The following is an 18,234-nucleotide window of genomic DNA, read 5'->3' as shown; positions in this document are numbered from 1 at the left end:
TAGTATTTTTGATATATTTATTTATTTTTATTTTTATTTTTAATAAAAAACACCTAAATTTTTTTTTATTCCAATAATTTTAATTTTACTACTACGTCGAATATGACTACATATGATTAGCTGTAGTCATATTCTTTCATTATATTATCATTTATTACATTTCCAATTTAAAATTGTATATTTTCAATTACATAGTTTGGGTGGTGGATGTAAGAGAGAATGAATAAACAAACAATCGTGTTGTTTTAAAACTGAATCTACGTATATAAAACAAGGGTAATTATGTCTATTCATACTGAGTCATGGGGTCTCACTAATTAAAACTAGGATTTGGGTGTATAATAAGGTCAATAAATGAAGGGTACATTCCACTTTTCCCCCCTTTACTTTCTATATCATTTTACACCCTTCTACTCTTGATTGCATCGATTAGCCCACAGTACTTGAAAAACTGTTTCAATGTGGCTCTCGCCGTTAGTTTTCAGATCTTTAACCTTAGCTTTGTTTGATCTAAGTCTAAACATTACAAAAAAACCACCCGTCTCAGTTTAAAAAAAAAAAAATTAAAAAAAAATTGTGGTAACTGTCGTGGAATATGCTTTCTCGTTGTCTTGGAATTTTTTATTATTATTATTTTCTTTTCTTTTTTTAATAATTATTTAAACTGTAAGGGGTGACGTTTTTATAATTTTAGAGCTTAGACTAAACGGTGTTAAGGTTAAATAGCTGACAACTAACAGCGAGAGCCACATTGAGATAATTTTTTTAAATGCAGGAGATGAATCAATACAATCGAGAGTAGAAGGTGTTAAAGTGGTATTTAATCAAAATACAGGAGAAAAAAGTGGAATTTACCTTGAAATCAATGGTGTCTAGTTTCAAATATTTTCCAAATTATGGGGATATTGCACATTTCCCCATTAATTAAATATAATGATAAGTGCTCAAACTAATTGAATTTGAGCCGCCACAAAACAAGTAATTAGGATTTCCCCAATGACCTGAAAAATGGGATCACGTGGTGATGCACCGTATACACCGTACCATGTTTTTGTAAATGGAAGGTACAACTTACAAGCAAAGACAGCCAATCAAAGTGCACTTATTTTAATTCAATTGGCATGTTTGATTTAGGGCATTATTTGATTTCCTCTATGATTGCCTTACGCACATGCAATGTAATAGATTCCCCATAATTCATTTATCCTAAAGACTTTTAGATAAAACTATTACTATTATGATAAAATTGACAATGTATAATTAGATATTAAATTTTGAGATCATTGTTGATTTTATCTTTGAACAAACACAACTTTTAAGTTCAAAAATAGAATTTCTACATCTATAGAAATAAGTGTAAAAATTGAAAATTGGGAATTTTTACATTTCAAAAATCAAACTTACTATGAAATGGTGTGTTTTATGTGCATGTATGAGTAAAAACCATTTCAGCATTCAAGCATATCGATGGAAATCAGACGGAAAGAATTCCTCTTTGTTTTTAAGTGAATAACTAATTCAATTCCATTCCAAGAAATTGCTAAGAAAAAACATGTTCCAAAATCAGAATGTTTTTTTTTTATCAGAAAAAGAATTCGGGAATTTCATTCTATTGTACTCATCATAATTTCAAATAGATAATCATATTGATCTTATAAATGCAAACATTTTAAATAAAAAATTAGAATTTTTTTTGAAGTTATTTATCAAAAACTAAAATCGAACTGAAAATCAAAATCTAGTATGTATTCCAATTCGAAGGAAAATTCAGGAAACAATATTTTTGGAGTTAGGTGTCCCACATTTTGAAAAAAAATTAATCGAAATCGACATGATTCGAGAATGGAACACCAATTTTCATATTTAATTGTAAGCAAAGAATGAAAGGAGGTAAGAATTCCCTAAATCAAAAACTCTTTTTTTTTTAAATAAAAAAAATTGGGTAAATAATCAATGGGTAAGAGTTTTACAACGAGAGTTGTGTGGTTAGAATTTGTTCAAATTTTGGCCCATTAAATATGGTAAATGGCAAACAGGCCACATGGGCGTAACGTGGCAGGGCCCAGTTAAGTGCCACGTCATCTAATTGACCTTAGTACGGACCCTACGGAATAAATTGTAGGGTAAATTCCACTTTACCCCCTTGTACTCTGACTAAGAACCACTTTACCCCCTCGTACTTTTAATTTTGTCGATTCCCCCTTGTACTTGTACAATTTCCCAATACAACCCTCTTCATCAACTTTTTTTCGATTTTGACTCTGACGCCATTTGGTCAAGAGTCAAAATATTGACGTAAATCTTGAATTTTTTCGATTTTGACTCTCGAGATTAGAAAAGAGAAAGTTTCACACATTCATATATTTTTTTCTTTGCACTGGGTGGAATCGATCAATTTTTGGGTCTTGATTTTTACTAAGTTAGGAGTTCAATTTGGGGATATCTTGGAAGGGGAACTGGTGGGAGAAGAAGAAATGACAATATTGACGGATGAGAAACGACGCGTTATAGACAGTGGCAATTTTGTAATTTACAGAGTTGACCAAATGGCGTTACAGTCAAAATTGACAAAAAATGAAGAAAAAGGCTGTATTGAGAAATTGTACAAGTACAAGGGGGTAAATCGATAAAATTGAGAGTACGAGGGGGCAAAGTGACTCTCAGGCAGAGTACGAGGGAGTAAAGTGGAATTTACCCTAAATTGTATTACGACTCTTTAATTTTTATTTAGAAAAAACAAATCCAGCGGGTTATCCGGTTGTGACAGTTATAAACCATGTGAGCTTTTGCTTCTTTCTTCTAATTTCTTAATTAATTAGTAATCAGTTACTAATTAATTCTTTCATATCTAAGCACGATTAAAGTACTAAAACATTCTTTTTTTTTTTATTTATTTCTCAATCATTAGAAACTCTCTAAATAAATAAATAGAGATATATATATCATATATCATGTATCACAAACTTACATAATTACAAAAGTTGATATTTGGCATTGACTATTAAAATGAATGTTAATATTCATAATTAGTGACGAAGGCAGGATTTTATAATTATGATTTTATAATTATGGAGCGAATATACCTTAAAGTAAAAGATAATGTAAGGAAATTAATGACTAAGGGTGACGACTCTATGATTTTTCGAACTGCTGCCCCGAAAAAAAAATTATAATTTTTTTTTTTGATAAAACTAGATGATAGAAAAATAAAAACTTTTAGGACTGTTTTTTCATTAATTTAAACTTTGTGTGAACTAAATAATAAACATTGGGTTGATTAAATAAATATATAGGTATAATTCTAGTGATTGTATTTTTTAGGGCAAATTACGGCCAACCCCCTGAGTTATTGTCAAATTACGAAAACCCCCCTCATGTTTGGGTAATTACAGCCACCCCCCCCAACTATGTATTATCTTACGAAAAGACCCCTCCGGAGGTAAATTTATGGATGTTTATTCGGTAAAACCGAATCGAAATTTCAGTACGCCAACATTTCATACCGTTTACCGAACTAAATATACGATTTGTTTCGGTAAATAACCTAATTACATAAATTTTATGTAAAAATATTTAAAAGGAGGGGGTGGCTGTAATTACCCATACAAGAGGGGTCTTTTCATAATTTGGCCATACCTCAGGGGTGGCCGTAATTTGCCCTATTTTTTAATTGAGGGTTTGCTTGAGTAGTCCTCAATTCAAATACTTAATTTCACTTTTTATATCAAATTAAATTATTAAAAATTATAGGAACACATTATCAGATAAAATAAATTATTTATAAATAAATAAATAGTAGTAAAAAAAAATTAAAATATGCGGGGGCCATGGCCCCCTCTGGCCCCACACCAACTTCACATATATAGTTATAGTTATAATAGTGGGGTGTAGAAAATGTCGGTCACATGCATGAAACTGTAGTGTTGAATTTTTGCACTTATCAAAGTGTACAAAAAATCATTTGGGTACGACTTTTGGAGCCCTAAACTGGGCAGGGAGCTCACATGATCATGGAATTTATCTAATTATTTAATTATTTATTTATTTGCATGTGGAATATAAATTAATTCAGTAGGCATGAATCCTTCAACAATCGGATTTTTTTTAATTATTTAATTATGAAAAAAGTCAGTTATATAAAAAGTCTTGGTAATAATTTAAATTCGAATAATAGTGTTACAATGATTGTTCCATAATTGTTGTTCAAGAATAGATTAATATAGCCATAGTCAATATTTAATCTTGGGAAAAACTTATTTGAAAATAGAAGTCGTCAGACACACAAGTTAGTTTTAAGTGCTTATTTATCAAAATTGAGAGTGTTTGAAATACGTTTGAAAATCAGCTAAAATTGAAGAAAAAAAAAACATATTCGTGACTGCTTTATAAAATTACAGCTTATTTTAAGAGAACCAACCAGAAGTCAAAGTCTGAGTTTGCAAACACTTTAAAACAGATTATGAACAAAAAAAACTCAAAATATATTTTTCGAAAAGTTTTTGCAAACGCTATGTATATATGTATCGTGAGATAATCATCTTTTTTTTAACTGTAACTTATAATGCTTAAGTTCGACTTTCTCTATCAATCGGTTAGTATTTTTATGTCATTACCAATTTACGTTGATGACTATTTGGATCAAAATTGAATATATATTTTTCATGTTAAAACAGTTCAAGGCATAAATATATTTAAAAAAATGCCTAAAACTAGTATTTAAACCATGGATGTTAGCATACCTAAAATTAAAACTAATTAAATAATTAGTTTTTGCTAATTTTCACTTTTAAAAATGAATTTCATCTATAAAATTAATTGGATTAAATTACAACTTATAAATTCATTAAAATAAAGCATATTCTAGTGTCGGTGAGGTAGCCATTTAAGTTTTACCATGCACACATGTGAACCCTTGTAAAAATAGTCACCCTATCATAATAATTCATATGCAAAATTTAGAATCTCTTGAATGACTTATAAATAAATACCTCACCTAATTTTCACTTTATTTTTGGTGTTTCATAATTATTTAATCTCAACAACTTAATTGAATTTTGGGCTTGTTGGGCCAAATTTACTTTAAATAGCTGATAAACTCTAATGTATGATAAGTTGTTACTTGTAAACTTTTAAATAATAAGCTATTTTTAACTGTTTATAAACTTAGCCAAATCGAATATAAATTATATAAACGACATTGACAACTCTTCCAACAAAAATGAAAATAAGTAAATAAATAAAACTAGACGACAAATCTCTCATTCTACAACAATTCCATTACTTAGATTTATTCGACCCTCACATGCATTACAATTAATATGATATACCACCTAAAATCTTATCTAAATATTCTAAGGTAATTATTTCAAATGGTTAAAAGGTCAAAAAAATGTTAACAAGAGTACCATTCGTTCGAACTTAATTACTGCGCGTCCTGAAATACATAATTTATCTTTAAAATTAGAAAGACGAACTCTACTTAGAACTCAGAAGACATTCGTAATTTTATTTTGGACCGTCAACCATGGTTAATTAATCAGACAAAATCGATTACACACAAAGATTAAAAGAGCAAAAAGAAAAAGAAAATACATCTATAGTTGAGAAATCTCAATCTTAACGGTTGGATCAAATGAGCTTGTGTCAGCTCGAATTCCCTTGCCAACGATCACTAGGTCGAATTTGTCACATATGATTAGTTTAGTGTGGTTGACATCTTTCGTATGATTTGCAAGTTTCTATATGAGATGTAGGTTTACCTAGTGCACATATATGCTTGGCTGCGGATTCATTCGTCATTAAAAAAAATCTCAAATATTATATTACTTTTTATTGGTAAATTATTATATAACTCTTAATAATTCAAAGTTTCACCATACATAGAAAAATGCAAAAACCTTAGATCATGGAAAGAAGGTGGGACCAATTCTTCTTCATTTTCCCCTCTATATATATATATAGATAACAACTCTCTCACTCTAACCATAAAACACAAACTCCAAATTGTTTCTCTCTCCTCTCAATTTTTTTTTCAAAATATAGGAGACATAAAGAAAAAAAAAATGAATAATCATTTTTTCATTCTCATGCTACTTCCAATATTAATTCATCTTATTACTCCCACATTCTCTTCCCCACTCCCACACCCTGAACTTGTAGTACAACAAGTTAATGAGTAAGTTTAATTCAAATTAAATTACTAAATATAAATTATATATATATTTTGTTTAAATGTTAATTTTAATAAATTAAATTTCAGGCAAATAAACGTTTCACGACGGAGCTTAGGATTCCTGTCGTGCAACACCGGCAACCCGATAGACGACTGCTGGCGGTGCGACCCGGACTGGGAGAAGAACCGCAAGCGCCTGGCCGACTGCGCGATCGGGTTCGGCAAGCACGCCATCGGCGGCCGGGACGGTAAATTCTACACGGTCACGGACTCCGGGGACGACGCGGTCAACCCGAAGCCCGGGACACTCCGGTACGGCGTGATCCAGAGCGAGCCGCTCTGGATCACGTTCGCCCGGGACATGGTGATCAAGCTCAAGCAGGAGTTGATGCTCAACTCGTTCAAGACGATCGACGGGCGGGGGGCCAGCGTCCACATCGCCGGGGGGCCATGTATAACCATCCAGTACGTGACGAACGTGATAGTGCACGGGCTGAACATCCACGACTGCAAGCAGGGAGGGAACGCGTACGTCCGGGACTCCCCGGACCACTACGGGTGGCGGACGCTGTCCGATGGGGACGGCGTGTCGATCTTCGGTGGGTCCCACGTGTGGGTGGACCACTGCTCGCTGTCGAACTGCAGAGACGGGCTGATCGACGCCATACACGGGTCGACGGCGATTACGATATCGAACAACTACTTCACACACCACAACAAGGTTATGCTGCTAGGGCATAGTGATAGTTATACTCAGGATAAGAATATGCAGGTTACTATTGCCTTTAACCATTTTGGTGAAGGCCTTGTGCAGAGGATGCCTAGGTAATTTTTTTAATTTTTTTTTTTTAAGTTTTATAAAAAAAAAAAAATTGGGATTTAATTAATTTGAAGAAAATGTGAAAAATAATGATGAATTTAATGTTGGTGCAGGTGTAGGCATGGGTATTTCCATGTGGTGAATAATGACTACACACATTGGGAAATGTATGCAATTGGAGGAAGTGCTTCCCCCACAATCAATAGTCAAGGGAATAGGTTTCTTGCTCCTGACAGAGCAAACAACAAAGAGGTAATTATTTTATTTTTTTATTTATTATTTATTTAATTAGTTAATTAAATGCCATATGTAGTAACTCTATATATTATGTTTCCATATTATCTGTTAATTTAGAGAATTTGTTTTGTTTCGATTTTATCTGTTGCTTTAGAATTTTCTAGTGCTGCACTAATAGTCTAATAATATAGTTTTAGATTTTATCCTTATGAACTCTTTCCAGCACTCTTTCTTTTGGAAAAGGGTATTTTAGTCTAAGAATATATAGTTTTCCTACGTATTAATTGACCTTTTTTAATATTTGAACGAATAAATTCTCATTTCGTTGAGATTTCGATACTTTTGCAATCATGTTAGAGTACTCCAATTGTATATTTTCAGATATATATATGTTTATCGAACAAAAAACGAAACCGAAAATTTATTTGTATTTTTTTGTTTTTATTATTTTGAAGGTAACGAAACACGAGGATGCACCGCAGAGCAAATGGAAGAACTGGAATTGGAGATCGGAAGGAGATTTGCTATTGAACGGGGCATTCTTCACGAGGTCGGGTGCGGGTTCATCGTCTAATTACGCAAAGGCGTCGAGTTTGAGCGCTAGACCGTCTTCTCTAGTGGGGACCATTACGGTTGGAGCCGGTTCACTCGGGTGCAAGAAAGGCAGGAGGTGTTGATTAATTAACCCTTCTGCACAAGAATTTTTATAATTAATGTACACATTTTTATAAGTGTCACTTTTATTATAAGTAAAAGCAAAAAAAGAAAAAAAAAAAAAAAAAACCTTACTATTTCTTGCAACAACCTCGGACTTGTTACCGTCGGAAAATGTGAAAATTCCTAACGGGAATGAGATCGGAAAACATGGGCCGGTGAGTTGATTAAAATGTAACTTCTTCCTTTTGCAGTATTTTAACTATGAATTAATGGAGGTTTTTTTCCCTCCAATTGTTTGAATTGTTGTTTTCGGTCGTTGCGCGTGTATTAAAAAAATCAACAAATATAAGGATTATAGCCAAAAAAAATAGCATTATAATTAATTATTTCTACATTAATTATATTCCAATTAGTTAAGAGTGATAAAATGTCAAAATTGCAATTTATACACCCTCATCATTTTGAAATGACAAACATTTTTTGGGCACATAAGGAGTAACTTATTTCGGAATAATTAGATGCAACACTTCGTTATTTACACTGAACGAACTTCAACCGTAGATTTAAACATAATCACACACACATCCATATGTACATGTGTTTAGCAGATTGTTATACAATCCGATCTACAATTGAAATCCACTTGCAGTAAATAATCACGTGTAGCATCAAACTTCCCGCTTCTTTCTGCCCTGTATTAATAAGACATACATACATATCTATACAATACAGTTGTTTACATTTATCATTTATTTACTTCTAGTATATCTTGAACATTATTAGAGGTGGGGGGTGGGGGTGGGGGTGTCTTTTGTGGGGCCCAGAGGGGGGTCTTCCCTCACATGGGATGGTTTGGGAGGGCTCAATGATTTAAAAAATGAAAGCAGAAATCACATAAGGCTCTGTCTCAGGAGGACCATGTTGCTAAATGAAATTTGGTATTAAATATTTGATAGTGATGCATAATTTTAATTAATAATAAATTGGGAGCTGTAAATTAACAAAATAACATTGAATGCTGCAATTTTATTAGTCAATCAACTAAACCTATTCTTGATTTAATTCCTATTTTCAAACATGAATCATTCAACTCAAATACAATCTATTAGGGGGGAAAAAAAGTTAATAATGGAAGAGAGCACCATCTTGAAAATCCTAGTAGGGACTCAAGTGAGAGAAAGTCATAGATTGCTATCTCATTTGCACAGTACAATTAAATGTATATATATATATATATATATATATATATATATATATATATATATATATATATATATATATATATATATATATGTATATATATATATGTATATATATATATATGTATATATATATATATGTATATATATATATATGTATATATATATATATGTATATATGCCAAGGCATCTTTACCTTGTAAACGAAAGAAGGAAAGAGAAGAAGAAGTAACATGGTGGTATTAAAAGCTAGTGTCTGCAGATGAAGAAAGAAGCAATTGAATTAATTTTGTTCACCAACCATTTGTTCTTCATATTTATTACAGTACAGCCCAATGAAACTCAGTCAATTCAACACTTGGCCGTAAATAGCATATCAACACTGCCACTCCCCATCTTGTTCTTGTGTGCCTTTTGAGTGTCTATGACCAATGTGTCGGCATACTACGTTATATGCAATAATACCACCATGTCCGTTTTACGAAATGTCCTAGCAGTTGGAGCAAGTGAGCTTGTATCAATTGACTCAAGTTCAAATATTTTTACCAACGGTCGCTAGGTCAAGTGAAATAAAACAATAATAATAAGGGTTAATTACACCCACACTCCTGAGGTATGCTTAAATAACTTTAAGGTCCCTGTGGTATCGATAATTACACTCACCCCCTGAAACGTAGTTATAAACTCTAATGGGATAATGCATTGGATACGTTATTACAATAGAGTTCTAACGGACTATTAGTTTCAGGAAGTGGTGGAGACAACAAAGAGTTATGAGTGATTTAAGAAATGTTGGGGGAGCCATGTCACCACATATCCTCCCATAACTCTATGTTATCTCCACCACTAGCCAAAAGTAATAGTCCGGTAGAACCCTATCGGAATAATGTAATTATCCCATAAGAGGTTTTAACTACGTTTCAGGGGGTGAGTGTAATTATCGATACCACATGGACATTAAAGTTATTTAAGCATACCTCAGGGGTGTGATTTTAATTTACCCTAATAATAAAAAAATAAAAAAGAAAAAGGAAATCTAATATAATTGTTGCCTTTAATTTTTGATTCATTTGGGATTGAAGAGGAGGCAGGAGTGGATGGAACTGTACAATGTTAAAAGGAAAAGGGCAGCGGCACATGAAAATAAAACAAGTGGCAGCAAATCTATCAACTCTTGCTAACTAATATAGCCAGCCGACACTTTAATACAAATAGGCCCCGTTTGGTTGCCAAGATAAGCTAAGATTAACTAAATAGTTGGACTTAATTTGATGTTTGGTATCCTCAATAACTTGCCGGGTCGACCCGCCAAAATTATATAATCATGGCTTATCTTGCCTTATCTTGGCTTATCTTGGCTTTTATTGAGTTTTTTTTGTTGCACCTTTCAAGCTCCAATAAAATAATTGGGTCTCATTAGATTATTTAATCTTATCTTGGCTAATCTTATCTTGCCAACCAAACGAGGCCATACTGTACATGTGTGTTTGTTTGAGAGAGAGAGAGAGAGAGTTGTTACCAGAATGAAAAATAATGCTATCAAAATCTATCAAACACACAATCAATGAAGCCATTACAAATAAACTTAGTAGGGAGTAGCACCACATAAGCTCAAAAATATTAAGAGTCTACCATTTCAGCAAAAGAAAATGATATAGATAGTCGGCACAATTCTAGACAGCAAAAATTGTTTCAATCAAGCGTCTGATTATCGAAAACAAAACAAAAAAACTCAATAATCAGAGGGTGAGATGACGTCGTCGATTTTTAGAATCATCTTCACAACTTGCGTTGCTAGCAGAATCTGCTGCTGTTTTCCTATCAAAGTCTCGAAAACATTCTGCTCACGCATGTCATTTGTGCCGACGTCGTTGCAGTCTATGCCGCAGCACGAGTTATTTTCCTGAGAGAAAAATCATATAAATTGCTTTTCAGACAAATCACCACATGTTATTTTCACGAGCTATCCAAAAAAATAGGGGTTGAGATTACCTTAATTTGTTGAGCTTTAACGGCAGATAAAGTTTCGATCGGCTGGAGACCACTATTTTCTGCCAGAGCCATTGGAATAGCATCTAATGCATCTGCAAATGCCCTAATTGCATACTGCCAAGACAAACATGTAAATATATTATTAGCTCAAGAAAAGTCGAACAAATAGATTATAAAAAAGGGCAATATTGGCTTCTCACCTGCTCAACTCCTGGGTGTTTATCTGCAGCTGCTTCGACAGCGATTGAGCAAGAAATTTCAGCAGAGCCACCACCGTATACTATGGAATTGTTGCGAATAAGATTCCTAGCAACGCATAAAGCATCATGTATGCTGCGCTTGGTTTCCTCTATCATCATCTTGTTCCCTAAAAGCATCCAAAACAATATTAGTCTTGAAATTATGAATGAAAACCGACCCATTATGTGCAAAAAATTTATCGAGAAATGCAAAAAGCGTGAGAGAATGTAAAAATAGAAAGTACAAAAACAGAATTTTTTATATTTAAGATACATGGGAAGATCCCTCACAAAGCTTCAAATTGAAAATCACGTGGTTTTCTTTACAAAGCTTATAGCACTAGAATCCAATTTCACAGTCGACGATCCTAAGATTTGAGTTGTACAAAATTATCAAAGTAGGTATTTGAAACTGGAGGGGAGAAGACTGAAGGCGCACAAGTTTCAAACTGTTTAAACTTCTGATGGAAAATAATGGCATAAATCACAATTCATACAATATAAAGCTAAGACCAATTAGCAATGAGAAGCTTTATTAAAAAAAAAAAAAAAGGCATGAAATTAATTAATATTGGAGATGGTACAAAAACCCAAAGAAAAAAAAAAAAAAAAAAAAGGAAGAGGACAAAATTGACCAACCGCCCCGTATAAATATAGTCACAGCCCTTGAATTTGCACAGTGCTCAATATATATCATCCGATCTTTAGTGGTTCCAAATGCTTTTTCTCGTACTATTCCAGCCTAGTATGCAAAAGAAATTGTTAGATGAATGCTAATAGATTGCATAAGAACACACAAAATCATCAAAGGCACAAATGCGGAATAAATATAAACCAGCATTGCTACATAAGCTGATAATTCATCGGTGCGACAATTTACCTTGCCTAGTTTATCAGTCGTCAACTCTTGAAACCTTGGCACGATTCTCCCTCCTAACACCAGATTTCAACAGGCACGTGTCAACAAAAATAAAAGTGGAAAATAGTAACTGAAGTAACAAAACACAAATCAATAAACTGCAGGATTTACACAAACCTGTAGCTATGGCTATCAGTTCTAGCTCCACGCCTCCAACCCATCGAACAGCAGGTAACTCTCTATGCATTAATAAGTGGTTCGCCTCATCATCGAAACCCCATTGGCAGATAACCAAGGTAGCCCCAACATCCTGCAATAGAGTGAGGCTTGTGAGCTACATCAAGGTCTTTAAATTTTCGAAAAGAGAAGCACTATAAATGTATCAACTATCAACCCATCAAGAATGGAAACATGGTTAAGTATATATGTGTGCAAAATTCATCAACAATCAAATTCAAGCTCTTCCAAAAGCTGATTGAAATGGGAAATGCATAAAGAAACGATCAGGTATATCCAAACTGATGACCACCATATATCTTTATCCTAAATGAGCTCCTTTATGTCGCCTCAATTCCAACACATTAATAAACAAAGAAGATTACCTTGCATTTTTGTACCATATCATCAAAGTATTTCCTCTCTTGTTCACGTAATGTTTGGAATTTTTCCACTGTATCAATGTCAACCTTATGTTTAGTCTTTGGCTTCGGAGGCTCAAAGGGACAAGTCAAAATGGCAATTTTGGCATCCTCGATTTGCTTTGGCATCTGTGGGTGACTCATATCTTTGTCAACCACAATACCATAAATTAGTTCAGTATCCTCCAACTTTCCTCCTACTTTTCCCTCTACTTTAATTAGGTCAAGATTAACATCCTTTCTCTCTAAATCTGCAACAGCAAGGACCGCTTTAACTGCAATCTCAGCCATAGCACGCTTGCACCTATTCACACTGCAAAGAGTACACAACAAGTTCAAAACATGCGGGGAAGTAAGAGATAGTTGCCGATACCAGAGGCAAAAGGGCAACTTATGAAGGCACTTGTTCTAAATTTCATAAAACTAGTAGAAATTTAGAAGCACCCAAAAAAAATCATGCACAACGCACAACCTACATGGAACGAAAGAGGGAACAGATAACAAGTCAGCAGAGGACAAACAAAATGTTCAAATACATGTCTCACTTCACGTTTGAAATGAGAACGAGGAGTAGAAAACAGAATGAATGGTAAGCTTGATAATTCATGGAAATTTGACAGCAGCATTCTGCACGATTTGCATACAATAAAGCACAATTACATAAAGACTACAAAATACACAAATATGAAATTACCTTCATCTCAATTGTTTGAATATGAGAAAGATAAAAGGATAGACATAGTCTACCACCCAATATTTTTTTGCCTAGATCCCTTAGGACCGTTATAACTCAAATAGAAGCCATGATTGCTGGACTAAAAGAGCCATTCAAACACACGCTACAACAAATCTGCAAAAGACTTTGAAATACACTTTATGATCCACAACTGGCAGTGCAATAAACAGAATGTAGAAGGCAAAAAGTTGTCTAGAAATAAGAGTTAGTTGGTGTTTGGCTACTATAATATGCCAAAACAGGGGATAAAAACATAATGGCTTGATGTAACAATAGCATGTCCACAACGTAGCACAAGAAACAATACTTACATCTTGGATGATAAAGTAGTCATACAAGGCTGAATCAGAGGTTCCATGTCTGCTTCAGTAAACTCAAACTTATGTGATATACGCTCCAAATGCTCAAAAGCTATCCTGGAAGCCATCTCATATCCTTCTGCAATTCGAATAGGGTGAATTCCACGTTCTAATAGCTTTTCTGCTTGTTCTAGAAGTGAACCAGCCATGACAACAACTCCAGTTGTTCCATCACCAATTTCATAATCTTGACTCCGTGAAAGTTCAACCATGAGTTTACCAATCTGATTGTCAACATCCATCAGCTCCAAGATCGTTGCACCATCATTTGCTGCAGCATAACAAAAATATATAAGTTTTATCTAACAAAGTCTTTATTAGTTACTTCAATAAGCACTTTCAAACTAGTAATATTCTACAATTTCAAAACTGAGTTTAGTTTCTACAATAAAGAAAAGTTACGAACGATCACAATATTCTAGTTGAATAATGGAAAAGAAAACAACCATTCCCTTGACAATTAAGCATTTCAATTGATTCAGTCATATAGACAGTTAGATTAAAAAATCTTAAAAATCAACTTTATCAAGTTTTAAACAACAATGGGCAAGACTTTCAAACTGATTCATTAATATAAAAATTATATACAATTTCTGAAAGATCAACAAATTCAAACACAGTTTATGCATACAAGAGAATATAATAAAAAGACACTGCAGTATTAAAAATTAGAATGCTCATCAAATCTTGTTTTATAAAAACAACAAGAAGCAGGTAATCTTGATTAAATAACAGAATCAGAGAACAAGCACATCAATTATCTGCAACACCCCAAAATACCAGGTCAGGTATAGTAGTTTCATAGTTACTACAATGGAGATGCTTAAACATAGTATTTATACAGAACTACAAAAGCGTTAAGTACTTTTAGGACAGAAATAAGTTCAAACCATATCCACATGTTATGCATCCAAGGTAACATAAGAAAATAAACAGGATGTCCACTTTACTACATCAGGGGAGCTAGTTAAGACAACAGATAAAGCCAAACTAAACACGCATTTTTTTTCTTTAACACACCCAGAAAACCAACTCTCACTTCTTTGTTGATACGTGATACTATGGAGATGTTTAATTACAATTTTTAACAGCTCTCACAAGAATTTCGTCAACCACTTCTAACGGGCAACTTTAACCTAGATTTAGGCTTCCACAACTAACCTCTTAACCACTAAAAATTCAATTAATCCTCTTTAGAATTCTTTAGCTAACAGAACATAAGATGACGCCAGAGGCAACTAAATAAAAAAATTCATCTTTACACAATCTACTTGGCGAAAAGATACATACAAGTCCATCCCTTGCCCAAATACTTTTCATCTTTACACATTCTACTTGGGGAAGACATAAAAGAGACACCTCCTACTTCGGGTTCACACAAATTCACCATCAACTCTACAACAACAAAAATCTAGAAGCAGATATCTCCCTGTATCAAATCTTCAATCCAGACAATGCAAACCACACCAAAATGACTGAATCGAAACGGTCCAAAACCCTAGCCTACAAAGCCCTACTCAACTCAAAACCAGACAAAACAAAAAATCACAAAACTTCAACAATTGAAACAATGCGCATCAAAAAAATGAGCACGATCAGGTAAAAAAACGCAGAGCTTACTGATGGTGACGTCGCCGTCGGGGCTCTGAAGCATCTTATCCATGCCTTTGGGTCCGAGCGAGGTCCGGAGGATCCGAGCCACCGCTTTACCGGCGGCAATGTTCTCCTTCTGCGCATCGAGGCCCCGCAATCTGGTTTTCTGGTCCTGCTCCCTCAGTATGATGAACGGCCGGCCATATTCATCGAAAGCCAACGCCATCGGGCCGAATACGGGTCGGGTTAATCGGATCCTCAACTGGATCCGACTGGGAAATGTAAGTGAGAGAGTGCCTGAGAGTGGGTTCGAGGGCGGAGAAGTTGCCCTAGTGAGAGTGGGAGTACCGTAATACTGTACTACTCAAACGTGGTTTAGTAAAACCCTCTGCCAATGATTCTCTCCTGTTAAATGTATCAAGTTTTCTACAATTCGAATGTATGGTTTTTTTTTTTTTTAATATTATTTGATTTAATTTAATTTATAGTTTTTTTGCTATTATTTGAATTTTCCAACCCACAATTAAAAGGGTGTTTGGCTAAGTTTATTTTAAACAGCTGATAAGCACTTACGTCTGATAAGTTGTTTTAAGACCTGATAAGTTGTTGCCAGTGGCGAATCCAGAATTTTTGCCAAGGGTGTTCGGAATTAAATATAATAAAAAATATAATGGTTGGGTAAAAGTTTACGGGGGTTCGGGGGCAGCGCCCCCTATTTTTTTTAATACTATACACATTAAATAATAAAAATATGTAATATTTTCAAATTTAAAGGGATTATTTTACAAATTTTGAGCTAATTTATGAAATATTTAGACATAAAATTGGTGAAAATATTAAATGAGTGGTAAACATATTAAAGTTGCAAGTGACAAAATGTGTATTTCATTAGCATATTCTGAGTTTTCAAAATATAAAAAAATACTCACAGACGTAAATTTAGAAAACAATTGAAATAATTTATATATATATATATATATATATATATATATATATATATATATATATATATATATATATATATATATATATAACATTCAAAATTTTGGAATAATTTAGATAATATAAAATATTAAAGGAATTATAAATAAATTAGAGTTGCAAATAGCAAAAAATACGTTTTATTAGGAGATTTTGATTTTTTGAAATATGAAAAAATACCCTCATGCATACTTAAAAAAATTGAAAACAATTGAAATATTGTATGTAATGGAAATTAAATCTTGCACGGGTAAAAAATTTATACCAACAAACTACAAACCAATTTTTAAAGTTAAATTTTAAATAATATACAAAAAAATTAGAATTTAAAAAGGAATATATACAGAAAACTCAGAAATAAAAAAACAAATATATAACATTCAAAATTTTGGAATAATTTAGATAATATAAAATATTAAAGGAATTATAAATAAATTAGAGTTGCAAATAGCAAAAAATACGTTTTATTAGGAGATTTTGATTTTTTGAAATATGAAAAAATACCCTCATGCATACTCAAAAAAATTGAAAACAATTGAAATATTGTATGTAATGGAAATTAAATCTTGCACGGGTAAAAAATTTCTACCAACAAACTACAAACCAATTTTTAAAGTTAAATTTTAAATAATATACAGAAAAATTAGAATTTAAAAAGGAATATATACAGAAAACTCAGAAATAAAAAAACAACTAAATAGAGTAATATACAGAAAAATTAGAAATAAAAAAAATTAGAAATCAAAAAACAACTAAATAGAGAATACTGTCACAAGAAGGTCTCGAACTCCGGACCTCCTTGGAATTGAAGGAAGAACTCTACCAACTCAGCTACAGCTTAACATGTTCAAGTTACAGATTTACAGTTATATAAAGGCACATATATAGGAATTTTTTTTTTTTTAAAATCAAGGGTGTGCATAGGGATGGCAGCGGAGCGGGTACCCTCGAAAAAATGCAATACCAGAACCATTACCATTTAATATAGCTCAAACCATGACCGTACCAAACCCTTTTAAAAAGTTGATGAAAATACCACAACCATTACCACGAATATCCGGGTATCCACGGGTACCCATTTACCATTTAAATTACGGTAATAAAAAATAACTTTAGATCCGATAACGTTTAAGTAACTCTCAGAAAAGAGGAAGAAAAACGGAAAAGAAAAAAAAGTAAATTATACAAATATACCCTCCCTAAATTATTTAATACTATATTTAAAATTTTGCCATTTCTTTATTCATATTGTTGAAATAATATATATATATATATATATATATATATATATATATATATATATATATATATATATATATATATATATATTAAATGGTCGGGTACCCATGACCGCAAAGGTAAAACCAGAACAATACCAAAACCATGACGGTTTTCTTTTCTTTTACCAAAACCATTACCAAACCCTAATGGTTTCGGTAACGGGTTTTAAACGGAGCGGATGCCCGCGGATAGCTAACGGTTCGGGTTTTTTTGCCATCCCTAGGTGTGCAGCTGCACACCCTTGGACCACACTAGATACGCCACTGGCTGTTGCATCTTATTTTTAGGATTAACTTTTAGAATGTTTGGATAACAAGCATATTTCATATGTTTATTCATAATAAGATCTTAAATAAAAAGGTGGGGTATAGGTATTTTTTTAAAAAGATCTTATTTGCTCTCCAACAGCTTATTTTTTAAAAAATTAAGATCTTTTTTTTTTAATTTACCAAACACTTTGGAAGATCTTAT

The 18,234-nt window shown here is 33.0% G+C and overlaps 2 protein-coding genes across 2 annotated transcripts; one reads left to right on the top strand and one right to left on the bottom strand.

Annotated features, from left to right (window-relative positions):
- Positions 1 to 5,980: 5,980 nt before the first annotated feature.
- LOC105965458 (Pectate lyase family protein) lies at positions 5,981 to 8,186 on the top strand. Its single transcript, XM_012990001.2, has 4 exons — positions 5,981 to 6,175; positions 6,260 to 6,997; positions 7,106 to 7,244; positions 7,685 to 8,186. Exons 1-4 carry the CDS (start codon positions 6,063 to 6,065, stop codon positions 7,904 to 7,906), a joined length of 1,212 nt encoding a protein of 403 aa, XP_012845455.1. The 5' UTR covers positions 5,981 to 6,062; the 3' UTR covers positions 7,907 to 8,186.
- A 2,411-nt stretch (positions 8,187 to 10,597) lies between these two features.
- LOC105965495 (T-complex protein 1 subunit epsilon) lies at positions 10,598 to 16,020 on the bottom strand. Its single transcript, XM_012990047.2, has 9 exons — positions 15,529 to 16,020; positions 13,861 to 14,179; positions 12,778 to 13,126; positions 12,353 to 12,485; positions 12,197 to 12,249; positions 11,956 to 12,058; positions 11,278 to 11,444; positions 11,078 to 11,191; positions 10,598 to 10,988 (listed from the first exon to the last, which is right to left on the bottom strand). Exons 1-9 carry the CDS (start codon positions 15,725 to 15,727, stop codon positions 10,818 to 10,820), a joined length of 1,608 nt encoding a protein of 535 aa, XP_012845501.1. The 5' UTR covers positions 15,728 to 16,020; the 3' UTR covers positions 10,598 to 10,817.
- Positions 16,021 to 18,234: the final 2,214 nt, after the last annotated feature.

This window comes from Erythranthe guttata, chromosome 11, assembly GCF_056151865.1.
Source record: "Erythranthe guttata isolate IM_541 chromosome 11, IM_541, whole genome shotgun sequence".
In the NCBI taxonomy this organism is placed as follows: domain Eukaryota; kingdom Viridiplantae; phylum Streptophyta; class Magnoliopsida; order Lamiales; family Phrymaceae; genus Erythranthe; species Erythranthe guttata.
This window is presented reverse-complemented; position numbering and strand designations above follow the sequence as displayed.